This window comes from Parasteatoda tepidariorum, chromosome 8, assembly GCF_043381705.1.
Source record: "Parasteatoda tepidariorum isolate YZ-2023 chromosome 8, CAS_Ptep_4.0, whole genome shotgun sequence".
Taxonomy (NCBI): domain Eukaryota; kingdom Metazoa; phylum Arthropoda; class Arachnida; order Araneae; family Theridiidae; genus Parasteatoda; species Parasteatoda tepidariorum.
The window spans coordinates 87,411,097-87,433,282 of record NC_092211.1 but is presented as its reverse complement, the minus strand read 5'-3'; the positions used below and the strand labels follow the sequence as shown (position 1 = coordinate 87,433,282).

The window sequence follows — 22,186 nt, the reverse complement described above, 5'->3', positions numbered from 1 at the left end:
AACTCAATAAAAAATGTAGAATTAAACTGATCTCAATCTATTAAATTTTTGAATTGTAGAAAGCAAGAAAGTTTCGAATAATTTACTTTAGCTGTTAATTTTACACTAATTTCTAACTTTCCTGTTGCTATTTGTAATTTTTTAACTGGCAATACCAGAGAGCACCGCGAATGTGTTTTTGTTTTGGTTTTAATTTTTATTTTCTTCTGCGTATTATAAATTATGTATTTTTAAAATGATCTAATGAATGAATTAAATTATTTTCTAGTTGAATAAATTACAATCATAAAATATTTCTGATGTAATTATGTTAGTTTTTATGACAAGTTTTCTAATTTATTAAATCCTCTACCATGTCTAACAGTTTCAGCTGTGTTCGAAAGTCGCTGTGCTGCATAAATTTGCTATTTTGGGTAAATATATTGCTTTTAAAAAATATTCGGATCGAAATTGATATTTGTTGCAGTTATTTCAAAATAATTCAATTTGTACTGCATGGAAATTAATTTTATGAAATAGATTTAATGTCATACTACTTAAATTTTTTTGGAATAAACAAACATATTTTCCAAAGGGTGGTGTATCATCAGCAATATGTACTTTTAGTTTTAAATATTCTATCGTGTATAAATCAAGGAAAAATTTGTTTTGTTATTCGTAAATCCTTATTGAGGAAATTGAAATTCTAGTTAAAAAGTTAAATATTCTGTCATAATTGTACTTTTTAAAGAAACTTATTTAATATATTAAATTAAAAGGCTCTGGTTATGTATCTGAAATAATTCTAACTAGATAAAAAAAACGGTAAACGCATGTCACTGCCTGGTTGATGCCTAAATTTTGGGATTTTTTTCCCCACTGGTACTGAGATATATAAATCTTCCCATATTTCTAATTAAGTGTAATGGTTGAACTCCATAATACTGAGCTTTAAAAGAAAAAAAATGGGTAAGAATTTCTCACCCTCTCTAGAAAACAGGGTGAGATTTCAAATAGTTAAGAGAGATTTCGAAAAACTAAAAAAACACAAACTCTTGAAAAAAAAATCTTTTTTATAATCATAATACATTTTTTTTGTCTTCTATTTTTTAAAGCATTGAATATTTTTGGTGCATCGTTAAAGAAGATTTTGCCTTTACAAGGTATTTGTCCATCTTACATTAGCACATAAAAATTTGAACGTCTTACGTGAAGAAACCTTACCTATGGTAAACACGTGGTTGCAGAGAAATGTGTTCTGAAAGGGGTTCCGTGGTTGTGTTCTGTTGTTCGAAAAGGTTCTGAACAATACTGGTAAATAGGGAAGCTAGATATCGGGGCAGATGTTGAAAATAATGAAAGATCCGGGAAGAAAAGTGAAATGGACTTTATTCTAAATGGCCTAGTTCAAAGGTTTTTCCAAAATGCGAGAAATTCGTGAATTTTGAAATTGATTTATAGAATATGCGAATTTCTCGCAGTAATAATTTTTTAATGCGAGAAAAGAATAAAATATGCGAGATTCTCGCATCCTAACGCTGTAGTGAAAACACTGAGCAGAGAAAATCATAAAGAATCGAAAAAATTCATTTCAAAATTTTTAGAAACGCAAGCAACATTCTTACTGGATCTGGTTTGACAGTTTTGTTTGAAATGTACCAATCATATTTTCAATTTGTACATGCTTTTTCAGTTAGTTAAGTGGAAATTGCCCCAAAATACAGTCCTATACCAATTATCCTTTTTTTCTTTCTTTCTTTTTTTTACTATTTTATATATTTATTTGTATTTTTAAACACTAAACTATGCATGCACAAAAAAGTAATTAGCAAAAGTAAAATAAATAGTTGAACTTCCTCTTGCTTGTCTAACCAAAAAATACCAAATTTTTATCTGGATGTAATGTAACAGTAAAAAATATTGTTGGCCTAGCATTGCAAAATATTTTGTATTACAGTTACATTTTATTTTCAAATGTACACAAAATCCTTTGTTTATAACAAAAAGAGAAGGATAGAATATCTCTATCCTTGTTAAGGATTTATAATACCAGATGGCGCTGAGCGCAAACAATTTTCTTATTATTTTTTTCTTCACTTCTTAAGTTTCAGTTTGGATTTAACCACTGAACCACAATGAAATAAAATCCTTTTTATTATTACAATTTGTGTAATTATTGTCGAATTATGGTGAAATTCGAATCAATCCTTATCTTAAGATTGCAGCCAATTAAATTATTATTATTTTTTTTTGTTGCTGTTTTGAATGGCAGCTTCAGAACATATTGGGGGGATATTTTCGTATTGTGATCTGTCACATAGATTTTAGATTTGCAATTTTTTTAATTATAAAAACACAGAGATATTTTTCCAGGGGTTGTTCCAAGTTAAATCTTTCGAGATTGTCCCTTTCTATGATGTTTTTTTTTTTTTTTTTTTAGTTTCTCGCAGGCTGTCGCTCGGAAGATGTCAAGACTCGGCGGTTATTCTGCCACAGATCACGACATAGAACTCTCCCCCATTTTAGAGCCCTCTCAAAAAACTACCAAGTCAGGGAACAATTGTATTATAATTCTGAAAATTTTTTTTGACATTTTATTTAATAAGTTCTAGTAATCAGAATAATCTTCAGCTTTACTATGCTTCTATTAACTTGTTCTTGCACACTCAATTCTCTGCAAGATTTCTGTTTCCAAAGACAATGCAAGTTTAGTTTGTTTCCCGATCTGTACAAATAGTACCATTTGTTTTAATACTCTTTTAATAAAATATGTAATATTGAGTTTTCAAGTTTTCCTTTTTGTTGTTGCTCTTTTGGAAAAATATTGTTTCTATCTATCAAAATATATGCCATGTATAAATAGAAAACTTCAAATAAGTCAGCAGAGTCTACAAGTGGCAATTTCACTCATTTAGGAGTAGAATTCAATTACAACAATAATCTAATCATAGAAATAATTAAAAACAAGTCATAAATGAAAACAGATGTTTTTAAGTCTCAAAAATTATATGAAGTCCATTTTTCTAAAATTAAAAACTAAATTTCTTTAGTATAAAACATTTATAAGACCTGTTTTTATCACTATATGTATCTGAGGCAAGGGGGTATTAGCGTAAAGAGAGGAGAAGACGTTTGCAATTTTATAGAAAAGTCATAAGAAGATTTTTGGTGAAGGGCTTATGGCAAAGGTGAACAAATTTCGAATTCTATAAAATCTTTAAAGAGTCTAATGTCGTGAAATACTACTTAAAAATCCAAAGGATAAAATGGGTCAGAAAGATAGAAATTGCTGAAAACTATTTCTAGTCTATCAGAAATAAATGAAAGGGCAGTCTTCCCCTTAGATAGATTGAATGTTTAAAAAAATGTGTGGATATTCAGAGTACCGAAATTGGAAGAGAGTCGCCAAACAGAGTGATACCTGGAGAAGGTAAGAGCTGCTGTGCTATTTAAGAAAAAGATCTATACTAGTTATAAATTTGTGCATAAATCTATTTGGTTGATCTATCGGGTTGCTCGGAAAATAATTTCGTTTTACTGACTGAGGATTTAATTGTATTTTTCGAATCCAACTTCACACTTAAGCCGCATTATTATTATATGTTTTGAGAACTGATATAGCAAGACTTGTGGGTAAAAAAGTTCAATTAATTCTACACAGTAGTTTTTGATTGGTGCCCTTTTAAATATGGAGAGCAATAAGCAGGATTTTCGTCATATTTTACTATAGAAATAGTAAAAATGCTGTTCATGCCAGAAAGATATTAACCGATGTGTATGGAAAAGATGTGTTGACAGTATGCCAGTGCCAGAACTGGTTTGAAAAATTTTAATTGGGCAATTTTGATGTTGAAGATGCACCACGTTCTGGAAGGCCGGTTGAAGCTGATAAGGGCATTGGTTGATGCAGACATGAGATTGGTGAGAGGTTAAATTTATCGAATTCAACTGTTCATGACCACTTGAAAGGCCTGGGTTTAAGCTCGATATATGGGTTCCCCATGTTCTCACAGAGAGAAATTTGTTTTGTCATGTTGACGTCTGTGATTCGCTTCTCAAACGTGATGAAAATTATCCATTTTTGAAACGCATCATTACTGGGGACGAAGAATGGGTTGTCTATAGCAAAGTCAAACGCAAGAGATCATGGAGCAAAAAAGATGAACTGGCTGAAAGCATTTCGAAAGCCAATATCCATCAGAAAAGGGTGATGCTGTCTGTTTGGTGGGATTTTAAAGAAATCGTTTTTTTTTAAAGCTTTTACCGGATAACACAACAATTAATTCGGAAGTCTGCTGTCGTCAGCTGGACAAAGTGAATAATGCACTTCAACAGAAAAGGCCAGAATTACTCGACAGAAAAGGAATAGTGTTCCACCAAGATTATGCGAGGCCTCATACAAGTTTACTCGCCAAAAGTTTTAAAATTTGAATGGGATACACTGCCACGTCCATCATATTCTCCAGATCTGGCGCCTTCATATTGTTATTTGTTCCGGTCACTGCAAAATTTTTGGACTGTGAAACCTTTATTTCACATGAAGAGGTCAAAAATCACCTGGATCAGTTTTTTGTCAGCAAAGACCAAAAATTTTATGAGCGTGGAATCATGCTACTACCAGAAATATGGCAAAAGGTGTTGGACCAGAATGGCCAATATATAATTTAATAAAATATTTATTCATTATACGAAAATTGTCTTTCATTCCCCCCCCTAAAAAACGAAATTACTTTCAAAAGAACCCAATACTTTGTTACTAAATCAAACCCATGACCTCTTGGACATGAGCCTAACACCCTACCAACCAGGCTATCCTGGCATATTTTTTTATTGGTAAAATTATATAGTTATTACAGAAATATTTATGATGCAAAAGAAAGATGGATAAACATAAATTACTTTTTTAATTTAAATTTAGGTTCTTGTTTAGTGAACCAAAGCTACAGTGTGTACATTTTTGTACTTTCATTGTGCTTTATTTACGTTTTATTTTTTGCTTCAAATTTTAATTAATATTTATTTTCTTTATTATAATTACTCTCAGAAATTACTGTTTTTCTCCTCAAAACGAAATAACTTTTCTTCAGAAAATCTTAATAAAATTTCTGAACAGTAGTTAAATGCTAATTTTAATGATCCAAGCGTTTCTTATTAATATTATAAATTAGTATTAGTGACGGTACCATTAAAACAAGACGTACTGGAAAGCGAAAGTGACAAGAGAGATCTATCGAGGTCGAGCGCCCGAAAAATTTATTTCATTGTTAAGTGACATCTCATTGATATATTTGATACTTGAAACTTAAATATTCATTTTAACTACCTTTTTTGTTCCAGGTATTGGGATGTGGCATGTTGGGAGTGGGTTTATGGCTGAATCAGTCTTATAGAGGATATTCCAAAGTTTTAATTTCTCATCATGTATTAAGTGGAGACTACTTGGTAATAGTTGCTGGAGTTTTAACCTTTTTGCTCGGATTCTTAGGATGCTGTGGTGCTTGGTTTCAAAACAAATTTCTTTTAAGAATGGTTTGTATTGGTAATATATACCATGTTTTTTAGCTTATATTGTGCAAAATATTTTTAAAAAGTATAATAAAGTCTTGTATTATTTTTAATAATGTTTTTGCTTTTGTTAACTTTTTGTGACTGATTTCTTTGTAAATTGTGCTGATTTGTATTTTGAGCCACTACAAAGCTTGGGTAATGGCTGTTTAATTTACTGTGTTGAAAATATTTCAAAATTAATAAATTTTTTTTTGAAGTTTCTAACAATCTGAAACAGTATTTCTACAATTGTAAACTTTTATATCTTATATATTTTTTTTTTTTTTTGGAAATTAGTTTAAAATATACAATTTTTCGATGTCTCAAAGTTGAAGGGACGCTAAAAAAATTTGGAGATAACAAGTTCAGAACTAAATATGTTCTAAAAAGTAGAAAAAAATATTCTGAAATATTATTCCTAAGAAGTAGAGTCATGAAACATAAGAATAACTACGATTAAATGTGTATATAATGATGATAGTTAACTATAAGTCTGAATACAACAATTATAAATTTATTTTTAAAAGTAAGATGAAAATAATTATGCATTAGACAGAAAAGACTTGGTTTAAAATAAACTTACATTGCGATTTTTCAGAAAAAAATTCGACATAGCAAGGTTTTGAGGAGAAACCTTTCAACATAGGAATTTAAATTAACATTAGGTGAATATGTAATGCCAAGGGGAAATTTTTGTTGTTGACATAACAAGGTTTTCAAGATATCGAGAGTATACTGTAATTATAAAATTTCTTATGCTAATTATGTAATTTTTTCCAATTAATTTGTGTTTGAGAGGCGTATTTTATGCACTCTCAAAACCCCAGATTGTGCACCTCTGCAGTAGAACCTTCAATATGCTATCCTCTTTTATCCAAAGCACCACAGTGGACTGATCGTAAAGATACGGTTCCTAGTTGAGCACCGAAATCGAGCATCACTGACTGCGGTGAGTAAGCAGGTGGGTGACCACTTCGATCAGCCTGCTCACTGTTCGAGGGTGCACGGTATTGGTTCTCATTGAACTGTTGTACTGTAAGGTGATCGACTTCACACACAGGTCGTCGGGCTATCAAAGCAGTGGAGCCATCCTTATGAAAAGAATCGAAATTGCGATGGCACGTCTTCGGATCATCTTCAGGGATGTTTCCCAGACCGTCGCCATTAGCCCATTTTGCAGCTCTAGTGGGACGTAAATAAAGTACCTACCTACCTTTTGTCCAAATAATTATAATAACTGATAATAAAATTTAATAACTGTTACTTCACCTTACTAGTCACATGTTTGTATTTTTATATTATTCATTGGAAACAAAAAGCTTTTTAATTATTTTGATTTATTCTAAAATGTTTTGTGCATTTTCTAGTATTTTATCCTGGTTATTGTGGTTCTCCTTCTTGAGTTTACTGCAGGAACTTTAGGATTCATTTATAGAAAGCATGTGAGTAAAATTATATGTTTTCATTGAAATGTCATTGAAATGTGTAATATATCAGGCATGTCTAGAAAGCCATCTACACTGTTTTTTAATGTATATGGTTAAGCATGTTTAATGAAACACATTAACAAATTCCTTTACATTACATCACCCGACTTTCAGTTTCAAAAACACTTTATTTGGATTTAAAAAATTAGCGAGTCTATTTGTTATTTATTTAGATTTTTCAGAAAGGTGTTTAATTCTATAGTTTTATTACATTAAATAATAGGAGCAATTAAACTAGGTCTTGTGCTTGTTCTTTTTTGTTGATTATCCATAAAGTTATTATAATGATTTGATGTCTTTTTTTTAAAAATTCTAATTTTTATTTTTTTTTTCAGATTGGAGAAGCTTTGCAAGAAGAATTGCTGATCGGAATACATGATCGATATGCCATTGACAATCATAATGGTTTAAAAGAAACTTGGGATCATATTCAGACACAGGTGCGATAAATGAAACTTTTATTTGTTTATTATTTTTGTTAAACGCTTTATTATTAATTAAAAACTTGTCTAATAGAGATTTTGCTATATTATTATTTGAAAATGCTTGTCTTCAAAAACTAGTACTTGTGAATAATGTTTTCTGTTTTAGGTTAAATTAATTATAAAAAGTGAAATTCTAAGATCTTGATACTAGTCTGGTTTTTGCAATATAATTGCTTTCAAAACAATTTAAAAAGAAATAAACAAATGAACTCAGCTATTTGAAAGTTTCGTTTCTCTATTTTTTCATAAATTAGATGTTTATAGCGTCTAGAATGCTCTATGTCAGAGATCTTCCACCTGGATTCCCTGGACCTTTAGGCTCCCTGAAGCTTTGACAAAGGCTACGGAATCGATCACTATTTGGTTACTCAAAATGTAAGGAGAAAAAGAAGAACGGTGTTTTTCTCCTTATTTCTACTAAAAATTATTTGCAATGCAAATAATAATTCTATTAAAAATACTTTGCAATAAAAAGCAATTTAAGCCAGACCAATAAAATTTTTTTTTTATTAATTTGTTATAATTTTAAATATTGTGGGTTTTGTTTATTGTTCATAGAATATAGTTAAAAAATTAGCTACCTTAACATTTGTTGTCTTATTAAGATGTTTGTGTTGTGATTAAAGATGTAATAATAATTTAGTGGAATAAAGCTTTGTTGTCATATTTTTTCAGCTCTTTGAACTAGGAATTCATTTAAAAAGAAAAACAGTAAGCTTCAAATTGTGAAAAGTTGAATACCTTTGTTCTATGAAATGATGTTCTGATACTTTTAGTTAAGGGTTCCCAAAAGCCACTGCAATGGCACAACGTCGGACTATGGAATAAAAGGTGTCATAAGTAGAACTGGGCTATAAATCGATGTATCGCGACATATCAATTTAACGCCTATATTGGCAAGTCGATACAGCGACTTTCGTTCCTGGCGATGCATCAGAAATCTGATTTAAGTCTTCAAGGAAAGATGATATAGCGATATTACGATATAAGACACGCAGGGATCTTCCCTTACGTTCCGATGCCGACTCGGGGTGTTCGTTTCGTTATGTTGAAATGGCCTTGATTGATTAGCGGTAGAATCAGAACCAAAGTTTTGAGAATACTATATCGTGACCTCACATGTTCGTTTTCGCACCTCTTTGTTTTTCTTTGTCGCGACTTGATATCATTTCTTGTAGATTATTTTCAGTGGAACTAACTTCGTGATCGCTGCCGTTGCCCCGTTCTGAACGCAATCTATTATTGAAAAGAATTTATGAAGAGTTTCGTCATTAATTAGGTAATTTTTTTTCAACAAAACTTTTTCTTATTTTTATGTGAAAATTATCGGAAATCTAATTTAAGGCTCCCATAAAGAATTAAGTTACAAAGTAATTAAATTTGTTAGGTTTTTTTCTTTTCTTTTAATTTATTTTTGGATAAAACTTCTAATAATTTAATGGGCTTTTATTACTGATTTTAAATTTATAAATCTTGAGTTGCTTTTATTTTTAGAAATAAAGTTAAAACGAAACTTTTTTTTTTCCATTTGGATTTGGATATAAGTCAATCAACTTCGTTTATTCAAAAAAATTTGAAAGGTTTGCGAATTTTATTCATTTTTTTCGTTTTATTAGAGAGTACAATCAGTTTTTTAAAATTTTCTTTTAATATTATTAGTTAATTAGCTAAATATATTATCGAATATCACAATTCTTTTGTTTTTATTTTTAAGAAATTAAACCTTACTTTGTTTTTCGTTCATAATTCGGTCATTATTCAATTTAATGTAATTATTTATGTGAAATAATAATAATAAAAAATAGTGATTTGAAAGCGTTTTATTATTATTATTATTTTTTAAAAGTTTATTTAGCACTTTGTTTTGAACATACAAATAATTTTTAACGAACTTATTTTTTAAATTTTCTTTCTATATTGGTAGGTAAATATATTGATAAATTTCTATTTTATTCATTTTTTTATTATTTATTTTTAAATTAAGAAATCTTTCGTTATTTGCGTGATCATTTTTAGAAAATATAACAAAACTTGCGTTTACTTTTTCATTTAGAATTTGAACATTACAATCGAACTTAATAATTATGTAATTATCAAAGTTATTTTTATATGGCTCACTTAATAAAATTATTTTTATGGCTTTAAACTTTTTTTTCTTCAAAATTTCATTCGCTTAAACTAATTGATTTTCAAATAATTCATAAACCTATCGTTTTAAACTTTCTTTTATTTCTAGTTAAAAACTTAGTAAAGTTACCTAATAATTACCTAAATTAATTAATAATTAATTAATAATTTTATTAATTAATAATTTAGGTAATTAGGTACTTAATTAGACTGCTAATACCTTATAAACGATAAAGGGGTGCAAATATTTCATTCTGTAGCTACACTTTTTTCAATAAATATTTTAAGTAGGTTTTGTGTATAGTAGTCAATTTATTTAATATCTTTCTTAAGCAAAACATATATATCTTCAAACTTATAAATTGATTTAAATCAATTTGAGTATGGAGTTTCGATAGAAATCTGACTTTCTGTGCCATACAAGTAAATGAAATTCAAAAATATTATATCGCAATGCAAAACTGACGATGCATCACGATATATAATTTCTAATATCGCCCAGTCCTAGTCATAAGTCATCCATGATTTCAAATATAATCCTTTAATTTTAATCTGTTGCTATCCAGAAGGAGAAAGTTTCATTTTTGCTCATTAAAATTTTTTAATTTTTTAAATATTGCAGTTTATGTGTATAAAGATGACACATTTCTATAACTAATAGTAAACATTAAAATTTAGAGAAAGTTTTATAACTTGTAAGAAATGAGTTATCTTACTCAAAGTGAAATTTTATTCGATTTTCTACTTCTTGCGTGTGCAAGGTTGGATTTTCAGCAATTGCTGTTTTAAAAAGCAAATATCTTTCAAAAATTATGTGTTGAAAAAGAAATGCAAGTATCAATAAATAGCTTTATTCCACTATTTGCAATGGGAAGCTAACTCGCCCTTTTTACTAAACGAATTTGCGATAATTTCAAATGTGGATGGTGATTTATCTTTATTTATAACATCAATGCTCATGTTTTATTAGTAATACCTTCTTATTGATTACAATTAAAGTGCTTTAGTGAATTTTAAGTATGATTTGTATTAGCTATGTTTATATTCTTTTCACTTTCTTACCTATTTTCAATGTCTTACGCGTAATCAATTAAAGCATTATCCTTTGGATGTTAAATAGGATTTTTTTCAATTGTTTTAACGCATATTTATAAAAAAGCTTCAATTTTCGTTATTAAAAAATTTTCATTTTTAAAATTTTTAAGATCATTTAAATTTATTACTTAGTATTCTTGTGTAGCATAATGGATCAGGAATTAAAGTTATACATTTTTACTAAAGTCACTATTCCAAATTTTGTATGATAAATATATTTCCAATTAAATCTTAAGAATTTTTTGAAGGAATTAATTAAAATTTAATATGTGAATGTTTGTCACAGTGATCCAAAATGAAATGAGTCATCTGGTACAGAAATGTAATCTTCAAAACATGTCTTCTGAGCCTAACCAAAATGAAAGTGACAATTTTTAAAATAAATTGGTTGTAGCAGTGTCTTTTTTATAAAAGTTATGCAATTTATTTTTAAATGAAAATTGGGATACTTAAAAAGCAACCTGCATTTGTCCACTTGAAATCTATTTCTACATGTTTAAAATAATGTGAAAAATAATAAAATTTTTGTCTATAAAATGCAATATCAATCATGTGTGAGTCATAAAACTTTTGAAATTATCCATTTTTGTTGAGTATTATTATAAACTTCAGTTCCTGGCATTCTATATTTGGACTCCATTGAAAATACACAATAGCTTTATAGCGCATGGTTTATTTTTCAGTTCCGATGTTGCGGTGTTAGAAATTATCGTGATTGGCATCAAATATCTGCTTGGCCAGATAAAGAGTGGGTTCCTTCCAGTTGTTGTCTTCCAAAGTTCTCTAATATATCATCTTGTGGAGAAATGGAGGAGGTTTCTTACATATATTCATCAGTAAGTAATAATTTTTTTTATTTAGAAATATAGAGGGGAAATTTTAGAAATTTGATTTGCCGAAAATCCAATTTTTCAGCAAGAAATCTGAGAATTTCACCCAAGTAAATATGTTGTATATTTCACAGCTACAATTAAGTTTAGAAGTAGATTAGTAAGTTTAATAAAATGATAAAAAATATGTTTAGCACTCATTTTAAAATTATAAATGCACCCATAACTTACTTTTAAACTAATGAAAGGATTTTCTAGAATCAGTGTTATATTTTCTTATAAATATATATTGATTGAATAATAGGTTTTTATTATATAAGGTGTCTGACGTGTTATGTTCATTTACACTCTTTCACTGAACCAATTCTTCATATGTTTTAGATTGCTAAAAAATTGTCAATTTTTTTAATCATCTGATTCGCTTTTAAAATAAATGGGAGAAAAAATTATTAACACTTCTTTTCTTAGAATTACAAATATAAGCTTACATAAATGCTCCTTAAATTTAATTGTTCAATAACATAATTTTTCTATTTATGGAACATTACCGAACATACTCTGTATTCTCGATATTTACTATGCTCTAAGTGCATGCACATCACATGAAATTTATAACTTCCCAAAACTTCTAGAAATTCCATTCTTTAATTTTAAAGCAAATTACATACGTATTTACAATTTTTGTGAAATCTGGTTGAAAATTTATTGAAAGAATAATTTACATTTTCAGAGCCCACACTAAGCATTCGCCACCTTGCCAAATGCGATAAAATTGTAAAGTTTGCGAATAAAATTGTGTTTTCGCAAAAGTATTGGCGAATGATTTTTTTTCCTCTGGAAAGAAAAAATAATTTTAATTTGATCCTAAAAATTACGACAAAATGAAGGTTTCTTAAGAAATTGATATTTTTTTATTTGACTTTTGAAAATTAGTGAATATTTTTGATATTTAGCTAATTTACAGGCTAATAATTTGAAATCTGTAGCGAGAGTCCTGCATTTTATATAGACAATTAGTTCTATAATTTTATCATCATTTAGTTTGTTATATGTTTAGAAAGGTAAAATATAGTGAATCAAAATAAAATTAATTATTAACTTCTTAAAAACGAGAAAACAAATAAGTTAAGAAAATATAGTGGAAAGTATGGATGGATGGATGGTCAAAAAGAATTCCGCACCTGACTTGCACCGACCACACTGCTGACGTGTAATAGCCTCAGTGGTAGATGGATCATGGGTTTGAGTCCCCTTGCTGTCGGGCTAATCATGGGTGGTTTTCGTGATTTTCAGCACTATGTAATGCAAACGCGGGTTAGTTCCATCAAAAAGTCCTCCACAAAGGCAAATTTCTACCAATACTTGATCCAGGAGTTCCCTTATCTTTTAGATTGGGTGCAAAATTACAAGGTTACGGAGCTGAACATTGGTAGTCGTGAACCCTAAATTTTGTTGGCTGTTCAATGACAGTTATAAAATAAAATAAAACTCACTTTTTTTGCAACAATTTACTTGTTCTAGCATCCAAAAGTTCTCCGTGTTGTATAGAAAATTAAGCGTATGTAAAATATATATGCATATTTAAGTGTCTATCATTACTGTTTTACAATTTTAGCAGGTATATTTTTTAGTAAGTGGGCCTTAAATTCTTTATTGCAAAATCAGTAATTCCCACAGCTAAAATGGTTGGAAACTGCTGCTCTAATGACTTTCCTGTTAGTTGTTATGAAATTTTTCTTTGTTATTTAATATTTTATTGATTTATAATATTAATTTAATATCTTATTTTCTAGGGTTGCTATCCAAGATTACATGTGTGGTTAATGGAGAGGATGCATATTGTAGGAATAATAAGCATGGTGTTTGCCTTTATTCAATTATTTGGTATCATATCTGCTTTAATAATTGTTTGTTCCATGAACCCTAAACGTCGATGAATTACTGAGCAAAAAATGTTTTTATGTAGTTATTTTAATAATATTTTTCTATAATGAATGAAGGATAATAATAACCATGAATAACAGTTGTGAAAAACAATGCATTTTAACTATTATGCAGATAGTATTTTTCTATGATGAAGGACAACATTCGCAAAGAATGGGAATTATTGAAAAGAATGTATTTTAACCATTATCCAGATATTTTTCTATGAAGGATAACAATAATGATGAATGTGCTTTTTTAATCTTTTAACTGTTGGTCTCTTAGTTTAGGACAGGACTTGCTTTTTGTAAGGAATATTGTTGAAAATAATGTATTTTAACTGTTATCCAGATAATATTTTCCATGAGAAAATACTGCATTGAATATAAATATGCATTTTTAATCCTTTTAACTGTTGACCTCTCGGTTTTGGGTAGAAACTTATTGCTTTTTTTTTTGTAAAGCAAACCAGTATTGTTTAGTTTTAAATGAGGCTTTTTTAATAAGTCCCGTTTGGTATTTAAAATATATTTTTACATTGATACACTTGATCCAGCATTATGTCAAATTTCTCATACATGTTAAACATCTCTGTATAATCAAAAACAACAGTATGCTTAGAATTGTAATGGGCCTACATGAAGCATATGAACAGCATTGTTAGAGAAATGTTAAGTTTAACTGATTCTTTAAGCTGATATTTTTCAAGTTATAAAATGTTTTTATATTAAAAATAAGAGTCTTGTTTGAAACATATTATAGTCTAAAAAGAATTTTCTATATGAATGATAAATATTTCAATTACGAAGTTATAAAGCTGTGATATGCAATTATTACAAATAACTGTTAATATGCTAAGTACTACTATTATATCCATTACATTTCAATCTCGAATTGATCTTCAATTTTTTTAAATTTTAATAACTGTCATAAATTTTTGAATTAAGTTATTCTTTAACACAAGCAAATTTATTGTGTAAAATTGTTCAAGGTGTTTGATAGTTAAAGGGTTAATAGCTATTTAGATGGGGGGTTTTTCTATGACATGTGATAAAAAATTTTCAGTTTTTCTACTTAAATAGTTTGACACATTTTCTTAAAAATATAAAAAAATTTTGAAGTTTATGTTAATACTTTTTTTAAAAAAATGTTTTACTAATATTATATAATGTATTGTTGACTACTTTAAAACTTGATCGCAAACACTCATTAACATAATTTATAATTACAGTCTATGCTCTTTAGTACAACCTTATGCTGTTTCCCTTCCATTATAAAAACCGATACATAAAATTCTATCTTCTATTCCACAGACGTAATGTTATTTTAATGTCCATTAGAATGTCTAAACTGAACTGTTCTTATGAATATCGACCAAAAAGTTTTTTTTAGTTCTAAGAGAAATTCTTAGTGAAAATGGCTGCTTGCAACTAGTATGACGCCATAAATTTAAAACAAAATTTAAAATTTTTTTTTGGAAAAGGGTGGAAGATTAAAGTATTAAAGAGTAAAGATTTTCTACGGTTTTGTGTACTTACTACATAGCAACCTTATGTTATTCCCAGTAGTCGATAAAAATTACATTTGCTTTGTAGTTAACTACAACTATTTTATTACAATTGTAGATAACTACTTTTATTCAATGGAGTGACTACAAACTACTTTTGAAAAGTAGTTACTACTTCTTTACTTTTAGAAGACAAACTTAACTGTAGAACTAAATTTTCCCCAATATTCAAAATGATTTTGAATAAAAAATTGGCTTGGTTAAATAGGAGGAGATATTACGAAGTTTTAATTTATGTTTATATGAAATAGTTTTTTATTCTAAAGCACTTTTTACAAAATTGTTGTTTAAACTCAATGCTTTTCTCAACAGTAATTTAAGAAATGCATGGAAATTGAAAAAAATTGTGATTTAAGTGATCAATGCTTTTATATATCCTCCAAGAAATAAAATACAGTTCGAAAAACAAAAATCGGACTACCCTGAATAACATTTGATCCAATGAACTTATATCAAATAACTTTTAACCAGAATAACTTTTGATAGAATTTTTAAAAAGTGAGATATTTAAAATTCGATCTCTCAGGAGCAATTCGACCTATTTCATACCGATTTTTCCGAACAACAGAGGTAGATCTTATTGACGCTCAGCCACCGAGGCATTCTCATTGTGCACATTGACGGGTCTGCTTACAATTTACACCAATCAGATTGGAATTTTTTTTTTGCATTTGAACTTTGTTTAACTGTTTTAAGGGAATTTGCAAGAATACTACACATAGATAGTTTCTAAACTAATGTTCTTTTATATCACACTACTCACCACACTATTTCTTTTAAAAAGTAGCAGAATGCATTACCAACTACAGAGAGGAAAAAACAGCGACCACAGTAGTTTCACTACTTGTAGCATGCTACTTCTGACCACTGGTTATACCATCTGTTTTTGTTTCGATCACGGGTTCATTATATTTCACAACTAATGAATCGTAATTATTAAAATGATCACGATTAGAAATTTTAAAAAGTTACAGCAACCATTTTGTACTTTTCTCCTAATGTTACTTTTTAGAATATTTATCGGATCTTAGTCAGGTAACTTTTCAACTTACAGTCTTATGAACAAATATTTTTAGTAAAGTTTGTTTTTAAATTTAAATAAAGTTCAAATGTATATTTTTATTGTAAGCTGGATGTATGATTGCATACCTTTTTATTCTTTTTGTATCTGTATCTGCTTTTTACGAAGTACAGGAGATCCTCGATCAATCGTTTCTCGTGGGATCATTCATTGAGAATGATAAATGTGAGAAAACAACAAAATGGGGTCAACATAAAATATAGAATAGTGACTTGAAAAAGTATGAAAAGTAATAAAGGATTTATGTATTTGAAAATTACTAAATTTACGTTTAGTATGACAAATTTAGTTGAAAAATTAAGTGCTTAAAATATTTCCAATGCAAATAAAGGAAGAATAAACACATTTACTTATTTAAAAAATTTTGCTTGAACCCACCTTTTCTTTTTAACGCAAACTATACATTTTTGACCTTTTTATCTGATTGCTGTTCTTTTTCTGTATATTAGTATACCCACTAAATGTTACTCATTGTTTGAAAGGCTTTGAGACCCTTTGCAAACGTTGGCATTAGTTGTATCTCTGTTTTATCATCTTTATCAGTATCCTTTTGCACTTTATTTAGTTTCCTGCAACAAATTTTTCAATCTACATCACACCTCAAGTATCAACATTTTCATCTGCTGATGCATAAACATTAAATGTGATGTTTAAGGTGTTTTCTCCAAACTGTAACAATGTTTTTCATTTCATTTCATTTTCTCCTTCATCACTGACATCAGGAATTACTGTTTTTCTTCTCAAAACAAAATGACTTCAAATTTTTATTAAAAAAGTTTAAAAACTTCTGAACTGTAGATGCATCTTGTTTTAAAAATGATCTAAGCAGGTATTATTAACTTTATAAGAATAGCATTTGTGATGAAACCATTGGAATGAGGCTATACATACGAGATTACGAAAAATGCGGGAACAACGGAACGGGATTCAACAGTATTAATTGCCCAAATAATACAAACAGTCAATCAATGAAATCAAGCGTATATTAACATTGCTTCATATGCACTGATAATTATTTGGATCTTTATGTTGTTTTTGTTTATTCGAAATATCTAGTCAGGGGTCTGTCCAGGCCAAATTTGCTACCGTTTAGCGGTATTTTCTCAAATTCAACTTCAGGAAAAATAGTTGTTTCACAAAATATTTTTCCTTAAAATTTTCTTTTTGTATCCGTAATAAACGATAAATCCATATTTTTGTGTTGATTTTTTAATATTATTTTTAATTTTCACAAATTATGTCGAAATTTTCACAAAATAGGTACCTCTCAGAAAAACCTAGACAAACCCCTGCTAGTAGAAAGTATTCACACTTAGTAATAATTAATCGAAAATGCAGGAAAAATCCTAAAAAAAGAGAGAGAATTTGTTTCTGCATTTATTTTGCCATAAGAAATATTTTTCTTATATTTTTTGCCTAAATTATTAACTTAAGGCCTCATTCACTTTTTATACTCAAAATACCATCTTTTTTTGATTATGCAGAAATGATAAATTTTTAAAAAACATTTTTCTCAAACAATTTATGTTTACTGTTGTAAAAAGTTTAAGTACATTTTTTTATTATTAATCTCACTACTGTTTTATTACTATTATTTTTTTTAATTTTGCTGTTTAATATAAGAAGTATGTAAAATGAAAATTCAGAATAAATAAATATAATCCAGTGCTAAAACACATGTTTCAAAGTTTTTAAAAAATTATTTTAGAAATTCAAAATTTAATTTTTTATACCACTGATAAAAGCTATGTATCAAATAAAAGTTAAATATCATATAAAAGTTTTGATTAACTACCACAAAAGCTTTTAATTTCCTTTCTCGTGGTTATAAAATTTGTATGAAGAATTTATTTATGTCTTTAAGACATAAATTAGTCAAAATTATATTTTTGTGAAGTTAAAAATCATTATTAGTAGAATACATTCCTATCAAACTAAAACAGTATTATTTTAAGTATTAAAAATTAATTTAAGTACTTCATATTAAATTTTTATATTTTACTTTTCGTTGCAAAGAGAAGAAATTTTATTTAATAGAGTTCATGCATTGTTCTTTCACCATTTATTTAATATTTATACTTTATGATTAAAAAAATATAAGTAGGTAAATAATTGTAATGAGAGTGAAAGAATTTGTTTGGAAAAATCTGTATACATTTATAAATATGATTTTACTGAAACAGTATAAAAAAGAACTTTCCGTTTGTCATCTTAATTAAAATAATCACTTCTTTCTTTTTATTCATATTTACCCTTTGCACTCTGAATAGGCATCTTACTCTTAAACGTAACATTTTTATATCTTGATAATTAATGACCACATTATTTTATGAATTTCAGAAATTATATTAAAATATTGCACTATGTAGTTTAAATGATTTAGCGTTTACTTTAGTTCAAACAACATATTAAAGTACTTGGAGTGTAAAAGGTTAATGCATAATATATTAGCTTATGTGTGCATAACTTATTGTAGTTTTTATGCATGCTTAAGGTATAGTTTGGGAGTTTATGTAGTAGTTTCTTAAAAATATTCAAGTTTAGAAAAGTCATGAAATTTATATTTCACTCACATTTAAAATAATGCATGTAATATATTATGTAAAATCATTTTCCTCTATTCTTTCTTCAATAATGCATGTAATATAATATGTAAAATCATTTTCCTCTTTATATGTGATATCAGTGCCTTTTACAGAAATATTTTCACATTTATATTATGTATTTTTAACAAAAATTATTTTTCTGAAACTGTTCCAAGTTATCTACAAGCAGGAAGATAGTTTTGTAATAACTAATTATGAATGTATATATTATTACTATACAATTTGTTCATTAAATTTAATCATATTAGAAAATATTCGTTAATCATATAAAATTTTATAAACAGAACTTACTAAATAGTCATAGTTACATGTTTGGTGGGTGTAGCTAAATATAAGATCTTGAAATGTTTATTTACTTTAATACCTGATAAGAAAAGTACATTTGAATGGAATAAATAGTGCAGAATATGAAATGTTTCTAAAAAATGCATCAATTAAACCATTTTACTGTGAATCTTAAAATTAATATTTTTTCCAGAAACACAGTTTAAATTTTATCCATGTTAGTCTATTAAAAAGATTGCATGGAAGAGAAAACTTTATATCTATTTGCCAAGAAGCTTGATATTTAAATAGTTAATTTGTTTATTTAAAAAGTTTTTTATCTACAATAAAATTAAATATAATAGTTGTCTTAACCAGGCGTTATGTAATTGAAATTTATTTAGGTTAATCTGTTATATTTCTATGGATTTCACATGTTCTAATCAAAATATATGTATAGTATGCATAATAAAAGCCTAATTAGAACAAAAATAGCTCTAATTATGCTTCGATTATTGTACCTCTAGTAGAGATGGATTTGTATCAATGTGTCTGATAATTTAAACTTAGTACTTTAAACTATTTAGTACTTTAAATGAATACATTATGAAATTAACGAGTACATTTGGTATCAATTAAGTTATAAAACATTAAGTTTAGTAAAAAACTTAAAAGTTGTAAAAAATGAAATTTATCTTTAAAGAAATGTCCTTTAATAAAGGATTAATATTCTGTGTTATTTTCTTTCATATTTTTCTTATGTTATGGGTAATTTACTTTCTTTATTTCGTTTATTATGTCCGTCATTTTCTCATTAAGTGCATATATAAAAATTAAGATGCAACATGGAATAATTGTATAAAATATTAAATAACTTTCAGCTCGATCAAACTCAATGCTCGAAAGAACACACACAAAAAAAAAAAGATATTATTTTGGAATTTTTTTTGACATTTATTTGATACAAAAATGTCAGATTCGTGAAATTGATAATTTGTAATATCAATATTAATTTGTACCTGTTACTGAAAAAGTTAATACTTAGCCATCTCTAACTTCTACTTATGCATGCAGTTTGGAACTGCTTAATACAGAATTATTATTCTGGTAAGTTTTTATAACCATTTTAATTTGTTTTTCATTGTTGAAAGCTTAATGTGCTTACTTACATATTGGAACTTTTAAATTGTTTGTTTCTTTTAGCTCTATCTTAAAAGAGTGTTCTTTGTCGGTGTATCTCATATTGTTTTCTTGAGAGAAATGTTGTTACTTATTTTTTACTTACTAGAAATGGATTGTTACTTATCAATTATGGTTGTGCCTAAAAAGTTTGTACCTCATATTTGTTCATCAGTTGTGATATTTTACCCTTGTATTGCTTTAGTTGTCTTGTACTATGTTATTTTTTTTTTTTATCATTATAGCTATTTTTGTGATTCTTGTTGCTTCTGTAACAAATGGTATATATTGATTCATTTTTATTGTAGTATGTTTTAATATTTTACGAGATTGTATAAATCTCTTTTATTTCCTGTTTATAATAATCATGATAGAAGCATTTATATTATTAAATACGGGATTTTGTTTTTGAGGATTGGTATTAATTATTCTATTGCATCATAAAAATATAAAAAATTTTTTAAGTGTTTTAGAAATTTTTATCAACTAATTTTATTTTTAAGCCTTTATAGAGCTATTTTTCTAGTAATATTATTATAACCATTTTGTTTGGGAAAATGGGTTGGATTTTTCAAAATTATCTAAATAATTGGCCATAAACTTGATATTTTGTGTTTACAAACTAAATAATTTATAAATCATGTGGTTACAGCTACAGATAAACTCAATGAGAAATGATCAAACACAAAATGTACAATCGTAAACAGCTCCCTCTCTTTTTGACTCCCAATAACCTTTACTATCTGTTACCCACATTTTTCTAAATTAATTTTTTCTGAATTTATCAAGAGATGGCCACATGAATCATATTAGTTGTGTTACTATATATATAATATTGGTTGTATTTCTTTTTTATATTGATGCAGATATATTAGTTAATACTAAATTAGTTTTTAACTTTTTTAGAATGTATAATTTTATGCCTCAGAAAGGATTATGATTGTTATGCATTTAATATTTGATGTATCAGTCTTATAATTTGACATAATTTGTAGCATCTAGAAAATTTTCATTTTAATGTATATTTATTTAATTATGTATCTAGATTTTTAAGAAATTGTTTGTACTTAAAGAAAAAATATCCTAAAAACACACTCAATTAAACACTTAAAAAAAAAAAAAATAAGAACACAAATTACATGCTATATAAGAAAAATAATATTATAACTTCCATTAGTTTATTAGTTAAACTTCCATTAGTTTATCTAAAACAAAATTTCATTTTTATTGTCAAGGCAAGCTAAACTTTTACACATTTTTGTTTATTAAGTTTTTTTTGAGCAATTTCTTTCGAAAACCCACAGGAAATCTGGAGTCTTGTTTTTATAAAAATGCTAAAGCTAGACCTCACTATTTGTTTCAACAGGTTTCTAGTACACAATTATTATTAACCAATCAAAATCATGACCATTTAACAATATAATCACTGACATAACATTCAAACCTTAAGAAACAAATTTCTAACATTAAAATAATATTAATATATTTACAAAAATAATTCAAAACAGTAAATTCATTTTTGAAATCATTAAATTACTTATGATTTATATTAAATCACATATTTTTCCAATTTAATTTTTATGATAATAATTTGAAAATATTAAAATTGTTTGAGGAGTCTGTTTTTGGAAACTTTTTATCATACACATAATTTATTTATAGCAGCTAATCATGAGAATAAATTAAAAATAAGCTACTATGGAGGAACAAATGTGTCATTTATTTTGAATTGTTAATATTTTTTTTAACCATGATAACCATTGACAATCATATTTACTGTAATAATTAAACATGCAATTAATTGGGCAGTGATACTTGCATATTGTGATGCAAATACACATTTTTCTACTATATGTGTAATAATACTTCTGTTCTGTAATAATAGAATGTATTATTTCTGTATATATAATAAAATCAGTTTATATATGAGAACAATAAATTTATTTTATGAGCAGTTTTAGAGTGATTACTAATGTCATACGTATGTATGTACAACTATCTCGTGTGTAAATACTC

At 27.3% G+C, this 22,186-nt stretch overlaps 1 protein-coding gene across 1 annotated transcript; it reads left to right on the top strand.

Moving 5' to 3' along the window:
• The first annotated feature begins 87 nt into the window (after positions 1–87).
• Positions 88–22,124, top strand: LOC107443184 (tetraspanin-4). The gene is made up of 6 exons (XM_016056971.3): positions 88–413; positions 5,317–5,508; positions 6,894–6,968; positions 7,349–7,453; positions 11,404–11,556; positions 13,344–22,124. Exons 1-6 carry the CDS (start codon positions 354–356, stop codon positions 13,485–13,487), a joined length of 729 nt encoding a protein of 242 aa, XP_015912457.1. The 5' UTR covers positions 88–353; the 3' UTR covers positions 13,488–22,124.
• The last annotated feature ends 62 nt before the right edge of the window (positions 22,125–22,186 follow it).